At 38.4% G+C, this 24,229-nt stretch overlaps 3 protein-coding genes and 1 pseudogene across 4 annotated transcripts; 1 reads left to right on the forward strand and 3 right to left on the reverse strand.

The window, feature by feature from the left end:
- Positions 1-269: 269 nt before the first annotated feature.
- On the reverse strand, positions 270-770 carry LOC121240825. The gene has a single exon (XM_041138352.1). The coding sequence runs from the start codon at positions 768-770 to the stop codon at positions 270-272; it is 501 nt and encodes a 166-aa protein (XP_040994286.1).
- Positions 771-8,810: 8,040 nt separating this feature from the next.
- LOC121241712 (secoisolariciresinol dehydrogenase-like) lies at positions 8,811-16,790 on the reverse strand. Of its 2 annotated transcripts, XM_041139599.1 has the most exons (3): positions 16,666-16,790; positions 9,766-9,831; positions 8,811-9,625 (listed from the first exon to the last, which is right to left on the reverse strand). In XM_041139599.1, the coding sequence occupies exons 1-3, from the start codon at positions 16,683-16,685 to the stop codon at positions 8,827-8,829; spliced, it is 885 nt and encodes a 294-aa protein (XP_040995533.1). In that variant the 5' UTR covers positions 16,686-16,790; the 3' UTR covers positions 8,811-8,826. The 2 variants fall into 2 exon arrangements, with proteins under 2 accessions (XP_040995533.1, XP_040995532.1); XM_041139598.1 differs by lacking the exon at positions 9,766-9,831 and having other exon boundaries at positions 16,579-16,790.
- LOC121241739 lies at positions 13,008-13,106 on the reverse strand (annotated as a pseudogene).
- Positions 16,791-18,222: 1,432 nt separating the features above from the next.
- Positions 18,223-19,053, forward strand: LOC121240826. Its single transcript, XM_041138353.1, has one exon. It carries the CDS (start codon positions 18,223-18,225, stop codon positions 19,051-19,053), a length of 831 nt encoding a protein of 276 aa, XP_040994287.1.
- The last annotated feature ends 5,176 nt before the right edge of the window (positions 19,054-24,229 follow it).

Genomic DNA, 24,229 nt, shown 5'->3' on the forward strand with positions numbered 1-24,229 from the left:
AAAACTCGAGCTGGTGCCATATTCTTTTGTTCGTCTCTTGTAGCTTGATTAGTAGCTATGTTCTTCCCAGGACAGTCTCGAAGATGATGTCCTTCCTTCCCACACTTGAAACATGTTCCGGTCCCCATCAAACATTTTCCTGCAAGCCTCTTACTACACTTCCCACACACGGGGAGCCATCCTGACTGACCCTGTTGTGGGCGTTGTCCGTTATCCTGAAAAGGCCTCTTATCCCTATGTGATGCTGGTTGGAGTTGTTGCTGCTGCTGTCACTTCCTTTGATTATTGTAGTCGATACTTTCTTGAATGTCTTCTTCAACAATGGTAGCATGGGTGACCAGTTCCGTGAAACTCCGATTCCTGAGAGTATGTACAAGCTCCCTAATCCTGCGATTTAGACCACGCTCAAACTTTTCAGCTTTCTTTTCCTTATTAGGAATTAAGTAACTGGCGAAACGGGACAATTCTATGAATTTGGTAGCATATTGGTCTACTGTCATTGTTCCCTGGGTAAGATCTGCAAACTGACGGGCCCTAGACTCGCGAAGAGTCTGAGGAAAGAAACGCTCCAAAAATATCTTCCTAAAACACTCCCATGTGATTGAGACTCCATCTCCTAGTTCCATCTGCAAAAGTGCTAGTGTTGACTTGCACCACTTGTTTGCCGCATCTGTTAAGTTAAAGGCAGCATAAGTCACCTTCTGATCGTCTGTGCAATAAAGTGCCTTGAAGATCTGCTCCAATCGTTCAATCCAGCTCTCTGCATCCATGGCATTTGATCTGCCGTTGAAAGTAGGTGGGTGCTGGCAGGAGAACTATTCTAATGTGCATCCTATATGTGGGGTTCTACCTACCACCATATCACCATTGACCATCATTTGAAAGAAACGTGTCGTTGCGGCAGCGAGTACTTCTGAATTACCATCTTGTAAGGTATCGTTCTCAGAGGGGGTACATGTGGTCTTCTTCCACGGGGTGCCATTCTAACATGCATGTTTCAACAATGTCAATCAAAATGCATTCAACTACTAAAACAAAAATTTATAACATACTTACTACAGAGTAGAACCCTGCCTTAGGGAGACCTTGGCCTAGACATTTCTTCCCTTCCTTTTTTATTTTCCATTTTGTTTTCTTTTTTTTTTCTTTTTTTTTTTTTTTTGCAAAATTTTTCTTTTCTTCATTTTGAAAAGTCTACAGAATCTTTCGAACCTGGCTCTGATACCAATTGTAACACCCCGCTTCCCAAAAAGACATTTTAGAATTTTCGAAAGATAGTGTGCTACTACTAACTTAAACTTAAAAGCTTTTCTTTTTAACAAAGCGCCAGATGCGAAAGATTTCCATAAATGACAAACTTCAATAAATGCTGAAAATCCATAATAAAGTCTGCGGAAGCACTTATTTAAAAAAATACGGAAGTCTCATGTGCTTATCAAAATAATTTATTTAAACTATAAACCATAGAAATAATCATAGCATAATCTATCTAGGCCTCTGCCTCGCCTCCCGGGGTCAAGTTCTGTTCTACAGTCTCATCCCCATAAATGTCATCACCTGGGTAGTTTAAAAACATAAAAACAACTAAAATGAGTCGAATACTCAATAAGCAAGACATCATACAGTAAACATAATAAACATAAGATTTATTGAAAAACGTGCATACTCACAAATACATATGTAATTAACATGAACATGGACTTATATTTTCATTTATCATATGCCGTTACCCACTGTTAATCCCCATAAGTTAGGGTTAGCGAATCTAAGTAGATTATGATTCCTCCCGTGGCCACGGGTTGTGGAATCCATACATAAGAAAGACATACTGGGTGCACTACCAGCATGCACGACCTGGCAATGCAATATGCCCATAACATAGGTACCGTTTTCATATCATAAGATAGGCCGTTACATATTTAATTAAAATCATACTTGCATACTTGTCATTTCATAGATTTCAAAAGAAATCACATACATACTTGTCATATCGTGTCATAGATTTCAAATGAAATCGCATTCTTTCATAAATATCGTGATACAAGTTCCCTCACATATATTCATGACTTTCATAGAAAATTTTATGCATAACTCTCACATAAAATAATTTTGTGCATAACTTTTACGTAAAATCTTGCATTTCATAAATAATTTTATGAATAATCTCTCACATAAAATCATGTATGACTTCCCATAATTATTTTAATGCATAAATTATCACATGAGATCATCAATATTCATAAACTTTCACATAAAAGCATGGATTTTAATAAATAATTAAATGCATAAATCTTCATATAAAATCATAGATTTTCATAAATATATCATGATTGGGTACATAAAGAGGAGCTTCCAAAGAAGGGCATACACGCAAAATATTTTTATAAAAGACATGCCGTTTACCGTACATACGTGAGTATGATCATGCTACTTATCTTGCAGTGCTAATCTACTATTTTCGGCACGTAATCGGTCGCCTATAAAATAAACACGCAATTGGCATAAATTTCTAATTAAACATGTGATTTTATTTGCAGACTTTATTTTGGATTTTCAGTATTTATTGAAGTTTGTTATTTATGGAAATCTTTCACATCTGGCGCTTTGTTAAAAAGAAAAGCTTTTAAGTTTAAGTTAGTAGTAGCATAGTGTCTTCCCGAAAATTCTAAAATGTCTTTTTGGGAAGCGGGGTGTTACAATTGGTATCAGAGCCCAGGTTCGAAAGATTCTGTAGACTCTTCAAAATAAAGAAAAGAAAACTTTTGCAAAAAAAAAAAAATAATAATAATAATAATGGAGCCTTAACTCTAGGTTTAAAAAAAACTACCTAATAATTCTCATATGGGCTTTAACTCATTTATTGGGCCTAAAAATTTATCTGTACTTTATCCCTAAAAATATAGGATCGGGTCGTTACAAAAATGGATGTTGAGCCCATAGGGATTAATTATGCTATCGAATACTGAAATTTACTAAATTAATTACTATTTGGAAAATCAAAATTTAAAGAATAGATTATCTAAACTAAACTGAAGAAAAGAGCATTAAAACTAAGATTTTAAAGATAATAAGAATAAATCTAGAGCGTTTAATTTCACCTAACAAATCCAACACAATTTATTTTTCCTCATTACAGAATTCTAATTATACCAAGTTGATAAAAATCCCGTAACTATTCAACATTTTCTCTTGAACAATACCAAAAATATCTCCGACTAATAACTTCATATCTCTATGTGAATTTAACTAATTGGAGACTCATTAAGTTTTTTAGATTTTTCTTGAAAATACACTAGTTGCACTAAAGTATCTCTTCTTTCGCTCAACTAATAGTGTTTAATCTTAGAGCTTTAATCACAAATTACCTATCGGTCTCATTGCGATTCAATAGATCGAACAATAATTAGCCAAAAAATTGTAAGCATTAAGAATAAGGAATAAACACTCAATTATAGAAATATTGAAAATGCAATAACTTAGAATATAAATTGTGTGTTCAATGCTAGACTGCATCAAAGCTCTAGAAAATAAAATTAATTCATAATGAAATTGAAAAGAACAAGAATAAAACTGGTGTTATTCGTTGGAGTCGGTTGACGAAGCATGCGACTCTCTCCTTTATCCTCCAGATCCGTCTCCTCGAAAGAAACTCAAAGAATAAACTTTAGAATATTTTTACTCTAAACTCAAACTCTCCTAAAAACTAACTACCCTATTCATCCCATAAGACGGGATTAAATAGATATCAAAACTTAAATCTGAAAACAAGATAAATGCAGCTACAATCTAGCCTAAAGATCTGGAAAATAGTTTCTAAAGATAAATGTTAACATAAAAGAAATTATCTCAAGAATAACGGGATTATCTAAAATGGAAAATTCAGTATTATGCGGTTTGATTTATGGAGTTCGGGAGGATTTGGTTGTCAACTAATTATTGTGGAACTCAGAAGGGTCCCACCAGGTAGATGCCGTGTGCATTGAATATAATTGGTCTTTTCGCCTACCGAGTGGAAAGACTCTGACTGGGATGATAGAACTCTCTCGCCAACCTACCGAGTGGTAAAGCTGCTCGCATTTGCTAGTTGGTTCCCTCGATGTCGTTTAGGTTGGTTGCTTAAGTTGATCGTTTAGACTGGTCGCCCAATCTAGTCACCTGGAGCCATACACTAAGTCTTCTCTCCCAGAAGGTAAAATATCTCTCTTGTCGCCTAACTCTTGTTGCACCTTCTGGTTGCGAATTCTAGTCGCAAATTTCCTAGTCCAAATCTCCTCGACTCTTTTTAGATCTTGCTGCCTCTCATTGGTCTGAATCCATAGTCTCTTCTTTTATACCAAAATGCTCTTCTTTCGTACTAAATCTTCACAATCTTTCAAATCTTAGAGAATAAAGAAAAATATATAGAAATAAAATAAAATCAATAGTATTGAAGAAAAAATGAAACTTTACATAAATAAAAGAGTAATAAAAATCACACTTATTTAACTACAATAGCGACAATATTCCTGATTCTTGGAACGAAGGTGATGAGGGCTCACGTTTTCAAGTGACTCTAGTTGAGAAGATGATGAACTAGAAGATGTGGTAGATTAGATTGAATTGGTATGATGGGAATGCAATGTCTAGAAGTGAGCCTCTTCTTGAACAAGGCTAAAAACAACCGAGTCCTATGATATAAGAGGCGTCCGATGCAAACGTTTCACTCAAAGTGGTTTTAAATCATCACGTAGTGCCATAAAAAACTGTTGTAGTCAAGTATGTTCTCTCTATGTATCATATAGTTTAGCATCCTCTGGATCCCTCCAAGTTGGATTTGAGAGAGAAAGCCGGTCAAATAAGAATTGCATATGGGCAAAACAGTCATTGATACTCTAGCATGGTTCTTTAGTTGATAGAGATCAAGTATCAGTAAGTAATCTTGGGAACAATCAACCGATAAGTAGGGAGTGACAAGCATATCCTAGGAAGACTATGACTCATCAAAAGGGCCAAACAAGAAACAATTCATGGAGTGGTAGTATTATGAAACTATGTGAGAATATGATAATGATTACTTTCCGAATCAATGAAACGAGTCCAAAAGGGGTCATCAGACTCAGTAGAGCCCTTTGTGGATGTCAATATATCTCCAATTACATAGAGCCAAAGTTTAAGACCCTTGAGAAAGCTACGCATAAATTAAGCCCAAATAGTGTAGTTTGTACCATCCAAAATAATGGGAATTGGACATGAAATACAATTTTGAGTCATTGCTAGAGATATTATGATAACATAGACTAGAAATATGAAATCAGGGCAAACATTTGAGTGGAAAACATCTGATTGACTGTTAGAGTCAATGGTCAAAAATCGACGATCAATGGTGCTGATGGAGGTCATGTGGATGCTTAGGTGATAGAGGGACATGTGCACATGGGTGAAGCAGACGTTCGGACGAACATGGAGGTGCAGGAAGGCATGGTAGAACTTCTTGCAATGCGTGAAGACTCTGGCAAGAGATCTGGATGCACCTTTGAGTAGTTCTTTGTTGGAGGATTCCAACAGTATGTTGAAACCTCTGAAAAAATACTAGAAAGAAGCTTAAAAGATCATTGGAATGACAAGTGGCACTGGAAAAAAGTTAAACAGAATAGCTCCCCCAGAAAAAATAAAATAGGTAGAATTTTGACTAGGTGATTAAGAAGCAATTCTTTGATACCATGTTGGGATCAATATTAATCAATCACAAAATGAATATTCTATACAAGGTGGCCTATATAAAGGAGACTAAAGGTTATACTAGAGACATTATCAAGGAAGATGATTCTATATATTTGTGGAGGGGACTTTCCCTTTTCAATATCTAGGGGTGCCTATAATTCCGTGGCGTCTTAAGCAATCTCATCTTGAAGGCATGGTGAATAAGTGAGGCAAAAAATCAATGTTTTGAAGATGAGGCTTTTGTCTACTGGAGAAAAACTTATTCTGTTAAGGCATGTTATATCTAGCATGGCCCTTCACCTTTTTGTTGTTTTACAAGTCCCTCAAGCTACTATCAACACGATTCATAGGTTGATAAGTTCTTTCTTTTGGGGAGAATCCAATGGGTAAGATAGAAAGAAATGAGTGGCTTGGAAACATATTTGCAACCTGGTGGAAGAAGGGGGACTCGGTTTACGGCATCTCCAGGATTCTTTGTGACCCTTGCATATGCGGTTTGCTTGGAACCTTCTACAAGGTACTTCTCTATGGGCTAATTTTTTCAAAGCTAAATATGTGGGATCGAAACCTTGGTTTCTAATAGATGCTACTAAAGGGTCAAGATTTTGGAGAACGGCTGCTAATTGTATTCCGTTGCTATTGAATAATTCCAAATGGAAGATTAGAGAAGGAGAGATTTTTTACTGGTATAATAAATGGAGGGATAATGGTCCTCTAATTAATGAGATGCCATTAGTGGGTTCAGCTCTGCTAAAAGTTAAAGAGTGTAGGTTGTCGGATAGTTGAGATGTGGATCTTCTTGAGAACTTAGTAGGTCAAGAAAATGTGGATGATAATATAGTCGCTTTATCTGGGCCTAATTCCGGAAACGATGTACTAGTTTGGACTCCTACAGAGATAGATATATTCTCTACCAAATCTGCATGCCATTATTTTCGTTTCAGAGGTTCCTCTCTTGATTGGCACGCTTGGATTTGGCATAAAAGCCTTCTGTTAAGAATGTCTATCCATTTTTGGATGGCTTGGCATATGGCCTTGAGTGTGGATGATAGATTGCGCCGTATTGGTATTCCCCTTGTTTCCAAATGTGACTATTATATTGTAGGCCATCATGAAGATATTAACCATGTTCTATTTGAGGGTGAATTTCCTCAAAAAGTCTGGTCTTTTTTTGGCAACATTTTTGGTATTCCTCTTGGTAAATCTTCGAAATCTAATTCTATCACTTGGTTCAGGCATGCTAGCTCTTCCTCCCAGGTGGGTTTTATAATCGGCATCATGCCCATCATTGTTACTTGGAGTCTTTGGAGGAGAGGATGTCTTGCTCGAATGGAAGGTAATTTGGAAACTCATGAAGCTGTTGTTCATTCTATTTGTGTGTGGATAGGCTCCCTTTATCATGCGGCTAAGAACCCCAATAGGTTGTTCTGCTGGGATAGCATGATCCTAGAGGCCAGTGGATTAAACTGGTTGCACCAAAAGCTAACTGTTGCAAAGTGGTAAAGTGGCTTAAGCCGCTGCCGGGGTGGTGCAAGTTGAACATTGATGGTAGTAGTCTCGGTAACCCGATCTCTTGTGGCATTGGTGGTGTTATTCATAATGATTTAGGTCGGCTTGCCTAGGCCTTTGCCTATCCTATTGGTTTTTGATCTAACAATAGAGCGGAACTCCTGGCGCTCCTTAAAGGTTTGAGGCTTTGCAAATCACTAAATATTTCAAATGTGATAGTAGAGATTGATTTGATGGTGGTTATTTCTTGGTGGAATAGAGGACGATGTGGTGTTTGGTACCTAAAGGATTTTTGGGAAGAGCTTGTTTGTTTGACTCGTACTCTCAATTGTCGTTTCCAGCATGTGTTCCGTGAAGATAATAAGGTGGTGGATTGGCTAAGCCAAGGAGGGTGCCTCAGGCGTAGAATTGGTCTACTCTAATAACTATAACATGCCTTGGATTCGTGGAGGATTGCTCCGGTTGGACTTCTCCGGCATTCCCTCTTTAAGGTGTTAGTAGCATTTTTTTGTGGTTTTGGTTACCTTATTTTGATATATAGGCTTGTTTAGTTTGTTTTCTTGGTTGTGGTCTTTTTGTGTTTTTTCTCCCATGGGCCTTGATTGTTTCCACGGTATTCATTCACCATAAGTGAGGGCTTTATGAATAAATTTGAGAGGGGGTAACTATTGGTCATTACTGTTGCAACTAATCTGTATACCGTTCTAGTCATTCAGGACACCTATATGGACCATGCTGAACTGAAGATCTATTTGTTCAAATATATAAATCACGTCGGATCTAGATTCAAAGTTTCAAGCACTACACCTATATGGATCATGTTTAAATTCAAACATTCAAAAACAAATATCCAACCCCATCAATAATGCTGTGACACCTATATTGACCAATGCAAGCAGGCAGGACAGAACATATTGTGGAAACATCGTAGTTAGAACAGAACTAAAATACTAATATTTTTTCATCACTTTGGGACCCAATCCAATAATGTGTACGGTGTATCAAAAAATAGACTTTCAATCAGATATTTCCTTGACAAAATCCTCATTTTCTTGCTAAAACTGTAACAAAAGCTCTAGTCGTGTAATTGGCCGATTTGGACTGGAACGCTGGGTAGTGATTTAAGGTTAAAAGAAAGTGCTTGGTTTTGCTGGTTGGTAATTCTGAAGTATTCCTATAGTACTCATGTAATGGTACCAATTAATTTTGATTTGATGACTCTTATTATATATACCTTCCTCACATAAGTTTGGGGATTAAATAGGTACTTAAACCGGTAAGAGACGACTGGAAGAAAGGACTAGAAAATTTGAACCCAAGGAATTATTTAAATGATGTGCCGCCAATACGAGTCTAATTTAAGAAGTTTATGTCACGGCCTCTACGTACCTATTTAAATATTATAGTAACGAAAAATCCACATTATAAAGAATAAAATACTCGATTCAAGATTAAAAACGGAATATGCTATTAAATTTTAATTATTCATCAAGGCCCATGAATTTATTACAACTTCATGGGAAATTATTTAGATCTCAACATACAAACATTACGATTGAGACCCATAGATACGCTTAAAACATGCTTGGAAAAAAGATGACTATAATGTTTTTGTTCTTAGGTGAAGAACTTTTGTATGGTCTCTGTAAAAGCTACATTGGTTGTGCTATAACCCCCATCCACGACTAGGTTGAGCCCACTCACGTACTTGGACTCCTCGCTCGCCAAGAACAACGCTGCCTCTGCCAAATCTCCTGCTTCCAAAACTGGCCCTTTCAAATTTGCCGCGGAGGATAAAATCTCTTCCGCCTTTTCCTTCTTGTCTATTCCCATCCCTTTTAGGAATATAGGGGTGGCCGCACCATATGGTGATATGCAATTGACTCTAATTCCGTACTGACCCAACTCAACACATAAATTCTTTGTTAGTCCCACAACGGCATGCTTGGACGCCGTGTAGCTGTGTGAGGCCAATCCATGTGACTGACTTGCACAGCTTGAGGTGAATAGAATGGTTCCCCTTTTCGCTGGAATCATTACTTTGGCCGCGTGTTTTGCCCCCAGAAATGACCCCAAGACATTCACATCAAAAACAGTCTTGTAATCCTGCTGCTCGTGGTCTAAGATGCTTACTTTGTTTTGGCCAGTACAGCCTGCATTGTTGAACATTATGTCGAGTTTTCCATGCTTCGACACCGCAGTATTGACAGCATTCTGGACATCAGACTCGCTAGTGACATCGCAGTGGACGTAGGAAATGGCACCATTGTTGCTTTTGTCTTGGGAAACTGAGAAACCAAGCTCGTCTTGGACGTCAGCAATGATGACCTTAGCACCATGTTCAGCGAATAGTCTTGCCGTACTCTCGCCAATGCCACTTGCACCTCCGGTTATCAAAGCAACCTTGCCTGCTAATCTGCATATTCCAAATTCTATTACGGGAGATTTCGAAATATCACAACGAATGATATAAACTATGGAGAGAAAGAGAATAATTATATAAAAGCTAGGAAATTAACTCAAATAGGTACCAAAAGCTTTGCTTTTTATTATTACCTCTTGGCAATGGGAGCTAGCAAGGACGATGCGCCGTTCATGATATTTGTTATTGGTTGTGTTGTCGTGGGGAATGCTAGCTAATTTGATGTAAGGATATGATTTTGTGATGATCTGGTGATGTTTTATAAGGAGAGAACTCAATTGTAGCGGTTCAGAAACGTTACCTATATGCTGTGTGAATCTCTATAAAAGTATTGTTGCATGACATCAAGCGTTTGAATTAGAAGTACTCTATTTGATTTTGTTTTATTAATTAAAAAATAAAAGGACTCTGACTATATCAGATTTGCGATTAATGTAACTTATATAGAAGTCAAACTCCAGACCGCGTCAAGAATCAAAAAAGAAAACTAGAACAACTTAATAGCAAGGCCAGACTCATTCCAACAATATACTTGTATATACAAAAACACGTACAAGAAAAATTATATCCTTCCAAAATATTACATCAAGATTGAGATCAAAGTAAAAATTATTCAAAACACGTGTGTTGTGATAATAATTTCTTTCACACAATTTTTTTTTTTAATACTTCGATGTTTATCTTTATCCCACTCTAGCTCCTAAAGTTTGAATAGAAATGCTAGAAGATTTGAATCCCCAAACTACTATTCCCTTGCTACCGCTCGGTCTTGCAATTCTATTTTAATGAAATAGGTCCTACACACAAGGATGATGAAAAATGGACCCTATCTTTTTCATTTCTGGTAATCGAAAATCCGATTACAGTGATTGTAGTGCTTAGAGGAAAAGGGGATAGACTAAAAATAAAACAGGCAATGAACCATGGCTCTCAGCCAATGTTCCTTGGCTTAGCCTAAAGGGGGTTCGCTTGATCCAACGAGTGAATGATCAGTCACTTGTGGTTTGACCGTAGGAAGATATTACGAGCGTCTATTTTGGCACATTTCTTAGGAGAACTCCGGTTCCAGTACTATCTCAATGTTCTTATTCAAGGAAAACAAAAATATACTAGGATAGCTAGAAACGAAAGGACTCGATCTTTGGCAAAAACCAATGAAAACCAGCGACTATACCAGCAAGCAAGGCTCAGGAACAGACCGGAATGGGCTAGCTAGGGCGGGATGTAGTTTGAAGCTTTGAGGTCAAGAATCTGCTGGTGCTGCACGTGCAACTAGGAAGTACACGTAGCAGTGCGTGGATCTAACTTGCGTGAGGCTCACTGTTGTTCTGATGGCAGCGGTTGATGCTTCGTTTGTAGATCCGCATTTGGAAATGCTATGAAATGACGCGTATAATCATTTGGTGATTGGAAAGTAATGGAATGAATATTTTCCGACCTATTAGAGAGAGGAAAAAGAAAAAAAAAAGGCAAAAAAAGGCAGTATCAATGTGTAATGAACCTTGCTCACAACTTACCAGAATCTGATGTAATTCGAGGTTATCAGCCTCCAGAATTCACAATAAATTAGGAATAGAAGAGAGTAAGAGAAGAATTAGAAGAAATATAGAGAAAGAGAACGAATTGCACTTGCATGCCGAAGTTGGCCTCCTTCCCAACTTACGGCATTTATAGATGACAAATTCAGTTACATGAAACGGTTATGGAAACTACACAGCTTGACTCAAACGACAACCACAACACGACACCGTTCTATTTATTCCTTCTTAGCACTAAACGACACCATTACAGACAGTTAAACAACCAACACTTAAACAAAACACTGCGTTTTGATCATTCCCTCTTTATGAATGTAAGACTTCAACCTTTGTTTATGCAAAACTCAGCCCTTCATCACGTTATTCTCGATCTACTATCTCATTCAACTGCTATCATTGCAACCCGTAACACAATGCTAGCCTGGGGAATGAGGAGAGGCAGTATTTGTCAGAGGAACTTCAATTCGTTCCTCTTTAAATACAAGATTCCTGGGTTCTGGCATTACCTTAAGAGCAATAAAATTTTAAACCCCTTGATCTCTTCGAGTATCCAACAAAATAGCAGACAATTGTTCTTAATTCTAGTTTCCTTTCATTAGGCCTATAGGGCCTAGCCCCAGGGGAAAATTCCAGACATGGTGTGACACCCCCATTCCCCACTTGGGATTGGATGGTGACCCAAGTACCGGGACAAGTAACTCAAGACTACATATACCTGTATATGATAGTTAAGATGCAATGCATCTATATATAATTAATGTTCTAACAGTATGTAATAATTCACAACGAAAATTCATGTAAATCTAACTAAGATTTAAAACAAATTTGTAAAATACTTGGGTAGTGCTAGTGTGCCGCCCAACTTTGACCGCTGGGCGTGCCCAACGGTACAAATTTCACTTTTTATTTTAATACTTGGGTAGTGCTAGTGTTCTAACACTTTTGATTTTTCAAATAGTAATTAATTTAGTAAATTTTAGTACTCAATAGAATAATTAATCCTTGTGGGTTCGACATCCGTTTTCTTTAAAAATACTTTATTACTTGTTACGATTCTGTGCATTTGCAGATATTTTCAGCACAACAAGCTTTTGGCACCGTTGTCGTGGATTACTTATTTGTTATTGATATTAATACTAGCTAGATTTTTACTACTTTGGATTTTATTTTATTGGTTTAAATTATATCTCAGTTTGATTTTTTCTTTTTAGGAATTAGAAGTGCATGCCCCGATCTAGATCATTAGAGCTTACATTTTTCGATCCCGAGATTGAAAGAACTTTACGTCAGATTAATAAAGAGAAAAAGAAAGAGGTCATGGCATCTAAAATTAATATGACCGACCAAGAGCACAAGGCGTTATGAGACTATGCTATACTCTCTGTCAATGAGGCGACATCTAGTATAAGATAGTGTAACACCCCACTCCCTAATAAAGACATTTTTAGAATTTTTGGAGAGACAGTGTGCTACTAAACTTAAACTTATGACTTTTCTTTTTAACAATGCGTCAGATGCGAAAGATTCTATAAATAAAATAAACTTTAATAAATACTTAAAATTAAAAATAGAGTTTATGAAAGCACTTATTTAAAAAGATACGAAAGTCACATGTGCGAAAGATTCCTAATGTCCATATTGCAAATTTCTTAAAAATTTGTGATACTTTTAAATACAACGGAGTGATAGATGATGTGATTCAATTGAGACTTTTTCCTTTATCACTTAAGGAAAAAGCAAAAGCTTGTTTGAACTCATTGCCACCCGGAATCATCACCACTTGGGAGGAGTTGGCCCAAAAATTCTTAGCAAAATATTTCCCTCCGGCCAAGACATCAAAGTTAACGAATGATATCACTACATTGACTCAATTTAAGGGTGAATCATTATATGAGGCATGGGAGGGATTTATTGCACAAGTGTCCACATCACGACCTCCCAACCCGGCTTCAAGTATAGGCATTTTACAATGGTTTGGGAACCAAAAATCAATCTATGGCTGATGTGGCTACAAGAGGAGCATTAATGAGTAAGACCCATGAAGCCACATATGAACTTCTGGAAGAATTGACATTCAACAACTATCAATGGTCTACGGAGAGAGCAGTGCCAAGAAAGACAGCTGGAGTTTTTGAACTTGATTCTATTACCACATTGGCGGCATAGATGGCAAATCTATCACAATAACTAGGTAAGATGAACTTTAATGCTATTCAAACCAATGTTGTTTGTGATCATTGCGAAAGAAATCACTCAAGCGTAGATTGCCAAGTGGGGAATCTGTTTGCCCAACCGAGTTATAAACAATCCCATTATGTGTCCAATTTCTAACGTCAAAATAATCCTTGTTCAAACATGTTCCATCCTCGATGGAGAAATCACGATGGAAAGATGGCGAGGGAGAGATCACGGGATGTGGAAGAAGATGTTACCGAGAAGAAGAGAGAGCAGTGGTTTGATGCGGTAGCCAAGCAGTATGGTGGCGACGTGGAGGTGGGAGTTGTCGGCGTGGGATGGTTGGTTTGTGGCACTCGGTGGAAGCAATAATTTCCTCTGTTTCGTGGAGCCAAAACAGAGGCCACTTGGACGTGCAATGGTAGCTTGGGCGGCGGTGGTGGAAGGCGACAACAATGTAGCAAGGTGTTGTAGGGTGTAGCAAGACCAGGTTGTGGCCGTTTCCATCGAGAATGGTGGCTAAACGTGTGCTTGGGAAGGAAGTTCTGGCTATGGAAGTGCTTTGTTTCTTGGTGCAAGAACAGAGCAGTTTCGGCTTCTTTCAGTGGTGGTCATGTTGCTTCCGGTGGAGGCTTGCAGTGGTTAGTTTTTGCTTCTAGGGGTGAGGTTGCTAGATGAAAGTGGGTTGTTCACGGTGGTCTTATTCTGGAAGTGAGGTGTGGAGAATACTACTGAACATAAACTAGGCAGTGAAGTTAGTGCTTCTGTTGGTGGCTATGTAAAAGTTAGTTGTTGTACTTGTTTCCTGGACACGTGGGGATGTGGGACTGAGTGTTGTGTTGGCCTCGTCGTGCTTGATAGAAATTTACGTAGAAAGTGTGGCTTGATTTACGTCCATGGGTCAAAATATATAGAAGCAGTGGTTTAAGAAATTTTATCACGAAGGGGACTCTAAAATTGTAACTCTAGTGTGCTTAAAATTGGACTTGTTAATGGGCTAGTACTCGATAAATAATTTAGGCAATACATGACCAAAATAAATCTCTCATCCAACATATCTTCGACGTTTAGAAAAAATTTATTAGGCCAAGTTCTAAATATTTCGACCTCCCCTTGGTCCGTGATTTATTATTTGGACCTTTGTCCAATATTGAGCCCAATAAAAAATTCGTACTTTGCTGAATAAATTTTTTGACCCCATAAGTTACTCTGACATTACTTGTTAAAATTCAAATGGACTTTTCATATATAAGCCCAAAATTATTTAACAGACTCGGGCTGGAACCAGGTGTTACACTTTTCCCCTCTTCCAAGTAAGTGCCTCCCATGCCAAAACCCTAGTTAGGGTTTTTTCCTAAGCCTAACGCCCTTGGTGATCGATTTTCACTAGCCCATGTTGGGCCCCTTAGTGAGCTCTGGCGCCTCTTCCTAAGATGGGCAAGGTCCTTGTTGCTTTCTAGGTTTTCTACGTGCCATAACTTAAAAAGATAACTAAGTGGGCTAAGACTAAAAATAATAAAAGTAATAGACGAGAACATGGCTAAGTCCAGGTTATCACACATGAAAATGCCTAATACTAGGTCTTTTGTCAGTCCATAACTCGTATGGAGTTTTAGCTACTCCTTTACTAGCTACTCGATTCAGAATGTAAACTACGGTCTTTATGGCATCTCCCCACAGTGACTCTAGTAAAAGCGAATAAGTTATCATACTCCTAACTATGTCCTCTAGGGTTCAATTTCGTCTCTCAACTACACCATTTTGGTATGGTGTCCCTAGTATGGTGTGTTGAGGAACGATGCCACATTCTTTTAAATACCTCACAAATGACTAGGACGTTGTTTACCTAATCCATCATACCTACCATAGTATTCACCACAATGGCCTGATCTAATAACCTTAATTTTCTTATCAAGCTAATTTTCAACTTCATCTTTGTAAGCCTAAAAAAGTCACATACTTGTGATTTTTCATGTATACCCATAATGACAATAGTCATCTATAAAAGTGATAAAATGTTGTTGACCATTCCAAGATGTCATAGTGAATGGACCAGAATGTCAATATGTATCACTTCTAAGATGCCTGAACTCCTATTGACACCTATTTTCCGTATATTTTTTTGTTTGCCTTATATGCATTCAACACAGATTCTAAAATCTGAAAAATCAAGAGGACCAAGAATTTCAATTGACACTAGCATTTAAATTCTCTCTTTCGAGATATGTCTCAAATACTAATGCCCGGGCATAGAAAAATTATCATTCATTAATCTTTGATCTGTAGCATATTATTTACATGCAAGGTTTATATTATGTTTAAGTGAGAGGCATGCAAGTCTAGCAAATGAAGATTATCAAAGAGAAATAGTACCAATAACACTTGAAACTCATAACAGACTAAATTCCTTGTTTCAAAAGAACAAGAATAACCGAATTTTTCTAAACAATAAGCATAATTAAATTATGTCTAAATGATGGTAAGAAAAAACTCGCATCCAAATCAAAATAAAAACCAGACTCTAATTTTAAACTATAGACTTCAATTGCCTCCACTCTAACATCATTGTCATCTCCCAAGTAAATGAAGTTTTTCAACCTCACTGGCTGTTCAACACTTAGGTACCCAACATGGTAACACTTATGTGAATAGTAGCTCATAAATCTATCCACCAAGTTTAGGTGGCACAAATTTCAGTAAAAACAATAGTAGAAAAATCATATTTCTTTGCAAGACACTTTTGATACTGGAGACAATTATTCTACACATAACTAGTCTTCTTGCAAAAGTAACAAGTAGAAATCTTATCGTACAATCAACATTATCAGCACACAAAATTGAAGAAAAATCACTACAATAAAATATATTATTGATTCTTGGTCGACGACCCTCTATATTTTAAGTGGTTTCATGTATTAATCACTTAAGTACCGTATTATGATATGCAAGTCTGAAGGACATAACTTTTATAAAAAAGAAAAAAAAAATATTAGGTTGCGTTTGGTTGGAAGACTCAATTGATTTCAGTCTAATTTTAAGCTGAGTCAAACATCTAAACAACTAACTCTCAAATTACTAAATTCATCTCAACTCAAAACCTTTTTATACATGGGACCCACAACCTTTTTCAAATTAACACATTTTTAAACGTGGGATCCACAACCTTTTTTAATTTCTCATAGGATAAAAGGAAATTAACACACAGGTACCAAAAGCTTTGCTTTTTATTATTACCTCTTAGCAATGGGAGCTAGCAAGGACGATGAGCCGCTCATGATGATATTTATTATTGTTTGTGTTGTCGTTCGAGGGTGTTTTGATGTGAATATAAGATCTTGCATGGTGATGTTTTATAAGGAGAGAACTCAATTGTAGAAGTCAATTCAAATTTTAATACCCTAGGTGCATGTGATGAAATTTGGTCCTTCTGTTCCTTTCCTGTTAACTCTCTTCCACGGTTCCAATAATGTATATAAACTTTGTACAAGCTTTTTGTTAAAATATGAGCTCCACCAAGAAGAAAGAAGTTTTTCACACTTTTTTATGGTAGAGTCTACTTTTTTATAAAAGGCTTTTCCGAAACATGTGCATTTTGGACTTGTATTTATCATTTTTCGTAAAAAAAAACAAACCAAGAACTATTAAAATACAAAAAAGAGAAAACATTAAAAAAAGAGATCAGACAGAAACGCCTTGGTGGTGGCAACTGTGCTCTCTGAAGAGTAAACGAGAAATGCGTGGTATAATTGTGAAAATTGGATACCCATTGAGTTTTCTACACAAATAAACATAATATAATAATATAAACACCTATTAATGTCAATTCAGAAGAAGAGTCAATATAATAAACACAGTCAAAAACGCCCCAATTACCAAAAAACACCTATTAATATAAACATGTCTCACCAAACCAATATTATAATAAGCATGATAGACAGGGGTGTAAAAGTCAACAAAATAATTTCAAAACACTGTAAGGAGACTTGGCAAAATGTCTCTTTCCATAAAAGAGAACAAAAATCTCTCTCCATTGTTATTTAAGTATTCTTTTAGTCTATCGGTTCGATATTTGGAACCGAGAGACGAAACCTCGTACTAATGAATCACAAATTGTTTGATTTGGAATGATGAAATTTGTAGTACGAGGATATATACGTGAATAAGTCGTGCTACAACTGAAGAACACATAAAAGAGATCCATAGCCCCGGCTCCCGCCTATTGCTTCAGCAGCAAAGGATGCTCACAATCACAAGATTGAGAGAAGCCAAATCGTCAGTAAATGATTTTCTTTTACTCAGTGCATGTTTGGGTTTGAGTTTGGAGGTTTAGAAAGTGTTTTTAATAGTTTAAAAGCTCTTTTAGGGAAGGTTTAGATATAGAAAGTCTTTTATCTAGTCATCTAATCATTACAACTTTTTCTACATTTCTTCACAAAATATAATAAGCAATTCAACTTTTTTCGAATCTCAAAACAATAATAATATTTTATTTAACTTTCATTTCAACTCATCTCATCTCAATTCATTATCCAAACCTCCCCTTAAAGAAAAGATAGTATGTTTGATAAATATATATAAAAAAAAAAAAAAAAAACATGATGATCATATTGTTGCTTACCCTTTTTCTATGTGTATCTTAGCCTTTTTCTCTCTAAAGAATAGGGTTCTTGCTGCCGCACGGGGTCTGGGCATTACGTGAGGCTGCATGGCAGCCGTAGAGGGTGGCACTGGTCGGCCTTCCTTTGCCGATCTGGTGGGTGCCATCCCTCAACCTATACCGGAGATGCTTCTTGCACCTAGGCTTCCAAATGGAAATGGGAATTGAACAGTAGAACTGTAGTTTCTGCCATGAGGAGACCGCGTAATGTCTTCGTTCGCATGGCTAATGAAGTTTATTTCACCAAAGCATTATCACGGGAGGTTTGTGAAATAAATGGGATCTTCTACTGTGCATTCAGATGGTCACCAGAATTCAATGAGGATGCCGAGCCATCAAGAGTCCCAGTATGGGTTTCTTTGCCAGGTCTTCCTCCAAACTTTTATCAAGAATCTTTCTTGAAGATTTTGATGGCACCGATTGGAACTTTCATTCGCCGTGATAATCCGACACGGTGCGCAACAAGAACGGATGGTGCACGGCTCTGTGTGGAAGTGGATGCTGCAAAACCGCCACTGTCTCATTTCTGGATTGGAGCACCTGGACTGTCTTCTAGCCGAAAGCAAGAAATATTTTATGAAACGCTCCCGGCTTTCTGTTCATCATGTAAGATGCAGGGTCATAATGCACGGACTTGTAATCCTGGAAAAGCTGGTAAGAAAGGGGGAAGAAAAGGGAGTAGGAAAGGCCTCTCGGATGATCACGGGGTAGAGCAGAATGATGATAAGGCTGAAACTCCTCCGCTGGTTCTTGTGGAAAATAATGCTGTGGGTGAACAGTCTATGCAGATGGACAAAGAAACAGAGGAGGTTGGGGTGGAGAAGGCGACAGAAGTAGCAGTTGCAGTTCATGTGCAGTTGGATGCCGAGAAGGAAGAATTGCCAGTGCAGGTGGCAGACCAAATGGTGCAGTTGGGCTCTGAGAATGGTGAACAACCGGAGCAGATGGGAGAAGCAATTCCTCCTGTGATTAATAAGGTGGTGCAGTTGACACCTCTTGTTGAAACAGAGGATGAAACAGATTTAATGTTACACGTTGGGGACGCAGTGTGACGCCCCGACTCCCACGTACAAAAACAAGGGAATCGTGACGTCAGGATGGTGACAACACGGTCACGCATCCAAACGAAGTGTGCTCGAGTGTGTGCAACATGCAAATGTGCACAATAAAAGTCGCAGCGGATAATATAAATAAGTCAACTAAGTACCAGAAATTTAAATACAAATATTCAACATAATTTATCTTTAAAAATATACAATCATCCCAAATATAATACAAAAGGTAAATACAGTAATTGATAAAAACATAACTCACTAAACAGGAGCAATCACAGATCACTCCTCCAACGGAGCCAAGCTAAGGCTCGTCATCATCATCTGCATCAAAATCTGCGATACCATAAAATGGTACCACAGGTAAGTATAAACCAAACAACTCTCGGGATAAAAATACATTAATGCAACCAACAATATAGCAAAATACATTTAGCCATCAAATACCATTTTTTCCCAGAAAAATAATTATTTTCAACACACGCCAAAAATCCCATTTGGCCCAAAATATCCGTAAAACATTTTCCCATAAAATGATTCACACAAACAATCCATTTATCGGACACTGTAGGCGGGAATCGCAGGCGGGACTCTACCACCGTCCCTGCTTACCACCATCCCTACCGCGTGCACCGTACGCGGGAATCACAGGCGGGACTCTACCACCATCCCTGCTTACCACCATCCCTACAGTTCCTTTACACATACTTAACAGAGCACTGTAGGCCGGAATCACAGCCGGGACACAACCACCATCCCTGCTTACCACCATCCCTACAGTCTGTTTTCCTTTTACTCACATGAGAATCCAATTCCAATAAACACATGAACATGTATGCAATCATGCGAAAACTCAGTTTTCTTTACAAACATGATCATGCATGCAATATGCGATGTACATGAACAAGCCATAACCAACAACCAACAACCACAATTCATAATGCAAACAAACACACAACTCCGTCCACAATCCATCCGACCCCCGAAACTCCTTGGACTCAGTCCGGCAAAACAAACCAATTCACAGATAATATGTGTTAGTGCAAAAATATATTTAAATCACGAAAGTTCTTTAAGGAAAATACTTACAGTACAATATAACAATTTCCGAAGGATCACGAAGTTGAAAAATGCGACGTTTGAGCAACACCACAGTGTAAAATACACTGTGGCCGTGGGTCACAAATACCAACTTTCAAACGGAGGCAAACGAAGACCCAAGATTGATAGGGTAGGGCCTAGGGAGGTCGGTGAAGCCAATGGTGGTGGTGGTTTGCCGTGGGTGGCCGCGAAATGGGCGGTAGAAGACCAAAATGCCCAAATCAAAAATGTAGATGCTGGAGCTTCACCGGTGGCGGATCGGAGGTGGGGTTGGGTCCAATGGGTTGCCAAGAGGTCGGGGATGAAGTGGTAGGAAGATGGTGGTCGGAGGTGGCACGACGGCGGCGCTGGAACGAAAGTGACGCCGCGGCTTGAAGGGCTACTGGTGGTTAACGGCGGCGCGAATGGAGGTGAGGTTGGTGGGGTGAGGTCGCCGGCGGCAGGGGAACACAATGGGGTGGGCGGTGAAGGCCACCGCTGGCTCACGGCGGCGCTGGCGTGAAAGTGGCCCGCGGCTTCGTGGGGTGCGTGTGGGCTACCGGCGGCGAGGTAGGGGCTGAGATTTGGGGGGTGAGGTCGCCGGAGGGAGGGGGAGCTGGTCGACCGGGCGGTGTCGCGCACGGCGGCGCGACAGCGGCGGGCTAGGTGAAGGTGACGGACGGAAGAGAGAGGGAGAGAGCTGGTTCGCGCGCACGGGGGTGGGGGAAAAATAAAGAAGAAAAAAGAAAAGAAAGGAAAGAAAAGGAAGGAAAGAAAAATGGAGGGAAAAGAAATGAGGTCCAATCCTCATAACTTGGGTCACAAAAATGATCCAACGGAAACGATTTTAAAACCACAAGTTAAATAAAATAATTTAAACGTAATGGTAAAGTCAAATTGAAATAATTAAATCCCACGGTAATTAATTTAAATATTAAAAGCAATTTAAATGCATAACAATAAATAAATATTTGGAAAGCACATAACAATAATTTTCACCAAATTAAAATCATAGAAATAAACTCACTAAAAATCCAACCAATTTTAAAATAAGAGGATAAATTTTTGAACAATCAAAAATAATCATTCAGTAAAAATACACTAAAATACGGGGTGTTACACGCAGATGGTGCAGGGATTGTCACGGGTGCGTGTTATGTGGCGTCTAATATGGACGTAAATCAGAGTTTGCGTGCGGAAGATAATGGTCCGATTATGGAGCAGACGAAACCAATGGTGGAAGAGGAAATAGATGAGGACGTTGATGAAGAAGTTGATGAAGGAATCATGATGGAAGAGAACTGTTCTTCAGAACCAGAACCGGAACAGCATCCAGAGGTTTTTTCACAAACTAAAGACTACTTTACTGAATCTGAGTTGAATGATGGTAAAAAGAGGTATAATAAAAAAACGTTTATTAAAATGCGGAGTTCTTCTCGGGTTCTTGCCCGAAATTCTAACATTGCTTAATGATTGATTCCATCTTGGTATGGAATATTAGAGGGGTGGGAACATCTAGAACCAAACTAAGGACATTGGTGGGAAGATATAAACCGAAAATTGTTGCACTTTTAGAACCGTTTCAAAATTTAGAAGGTGCTCCTAAATTGGCTAGAAGTCTAAATTTTGATATGGTTATTTCTAATGAGGTGGAAGGGGGGAAAATATGGCTTTTGTGGGATAGTATTTATAAGGTGCAAGTTGATAAGTTGGGTATGCAATTTATTTCCGTTGTTGTAGAGAATGGTGCGGATAAAATTTTGATTCATGTGATTTATGCTAAATGTTCCTGGGTGGAGAGGCGCTATCTATGGCAAGAGCTCAGTAGTAATCATGTGGGTGTAGATCCTTGTGTTGTTGTGGGGGATTTTAATATTATCAAGAATGATTCGGAAAGGAGAAGAGGAAGACTGATTCGGAAAGGAGAAGAGGAAGACCTCTGCCAAATGTGGCTTTGGATGATTTTAATGATTGGATTCATCAAATGGGTCTTATGGAAATGGCTACAAAAGGGAGTTGTTTCTCATGGTGTAATGGGCAGTCAGGATTGGCCCGTTCGTGGGCTGGGCTTGATCGTGCTCTAATGGATAATTCATTCAGTAATTTGTTCCCTAATACTATTTGTTCTTACTTGTCCTAGATCTACTTCAGACCATGCCCCCATGATCATTGAGTTCAAGAAAGATCCTTTCTCCTATGGACCGTCTCCATTTTGGTTTCAACAAATGTAGGTGGATCATCCTGATTTCCTGGATTGTGTTAGAGCTGCTTGGAATTTACAGATGGTAGGTTCTCCAATCCTGTGTTTAAGTAAGAAATTAAAACATACGAAGGTGGTGCTTCGGGAATGGAATAAAAGAGTATTTGGTCACGCAATAGGGCGTATTGATGCCCTTGAAAAACAGATTGAGGAGATTGAGCTACAGCTTCAATCAAATTGGGAGGTAAATTTGGAGAGAGAACTACATGAGGCAGTCTCAAATCTAGCTAGTTGGAGGCATCGGGAAGAGATGAGATTGGCACAAATGGCTAAGCTTAAATGGAAGTTGGAGGGAGATAGTAATTCAAAATTTTTTCATGCTTGTCTTATCAATAAAAGAAGGAAGAGAGTGCTGGAAATGAGATCAAATGGAATAACTTATGAGAGCCCGGAGAGTATTCATCGAGGGGCGGTGGAATTTTTTCAAGATTCACTTCGAGGAGAATCGCCCATAGAGCAATCTAGACTGGAAGGCCTTATTGAGACGGTCATACTAGAGGAGGAAAATGTTTCTTTGATTAGGCCGCCAACTTTAGAGGAAGTGTTTGAGGCAGTATCATCCATCCCAAATCAAAGCACTCTGGGTCCTGATGGGTTTGGAGCGGGTTTTTATAAAAATTGTTGGGAAGTGGTTAAGGTTGATGTTTGGAAGGCAGTAGTGGAATTCTTTATGATCAAGGATCTTCCAAGATTTTTCACGGCCTCATATTTGGTTCTTATACCAAAGATGGAGTCACCCACAGGTTTTGATATGTTCCGCCCTATTAGTCTTTGTTCTGTATTTTATAAAATTTGCTCCAAGATTATTGTTTCTCGTTTAACTGGTATTTTACCTCGCTTGATTTCTTTGGAGCAAGGAGCCTTTATTCCTGGAAGGAGTATTTTTGAGAACATTAGCCTCACTCAGGAGTTGGTGCAGTCTATTAATAAAAGAATACATGGAGGGAATATCTTGTTAAAAGTGGATATGGCGAAAGCTTATGATCGGGTGGATTGGGGATTCTTGATAATGGTTTTGAGAAGGTTTGGTTTCTCTTCTCAATTTTGTGAGTTGATTTATTCGTGTATCTCTAGCCCTTGGTATTCAGTCATGATGAATGGAACGGTTAAGGGTTTTTTTCCAGGTGGTCGTGGGCTCCGTCAAGGTGATCCTCTATCTCCTTATTTGTTTATCATCCAACAAGAGGTTCTTTCCCGTTTGATTCATAGGAGTGTGCAAGAGAATCAGTTTGGCCTATTCTCAGGCCCGAGGTACGCCTATTATCTCTCATTTGATGTATGCTGATGATGTTATGGTTTTTTCTAATGGAAGTCAAAGATCGGTGCGGGTTCTTCAAAAAATTTTGATTCAATATGAGAGGTGGTCAGGACAAACTATCAATGTTCAGAAATCTGCTTTGTATTGTTATAATAAAATTCCAAATCGGCGTAAGCAATGGATTTTAAGGCAGACGGGCTTTATGGAAGGAACTTTCCCTTTCAAATATCTAGGTGTGCCAATAATTCGAGGGCGTTTGAAACAGGCTCATTTAGAAGATATGGTGAATAAAGTGAGACAAAAGATTAGTGGATGGAAGATGAGGCTTCTTTCTTCGGGAGGAAAACTTGTTCTTTTGAGGCATGTTCTATCTAGTATGAATATCCATCTACTTGCTATTTTACAGGTACCTCAAGTTACTATTGCAAAGATTCATAGATTGATGAGTTCTTTCTTTTGGGGAGAAGCTGATGGACGGAACAAAAAGAAATGGTTGGCTTGGAATAAGATGTGTAAGCCGGTGGAAGAAGGAGGAATTGGGTTACGAAGCCTTGAGGATGTTCAGAAAGCCTTGCATA

Source organism: Juglans microcarpa x Juglans regia, chromosome 7S, assembly GCF_004785595.1.
Source record: "Juglans microcarpa x Juglans regia isolate MS1-56 chromosome 7S, Jm3101_v1.0, whole genome shotgun sequence".
NCBI lineage: Eukaryota > Viridiplantae > Streptophyta > Magnoliopsida > Fagales > Juglandaceae > Juglans > Juglans microcarpa x Juglans regia.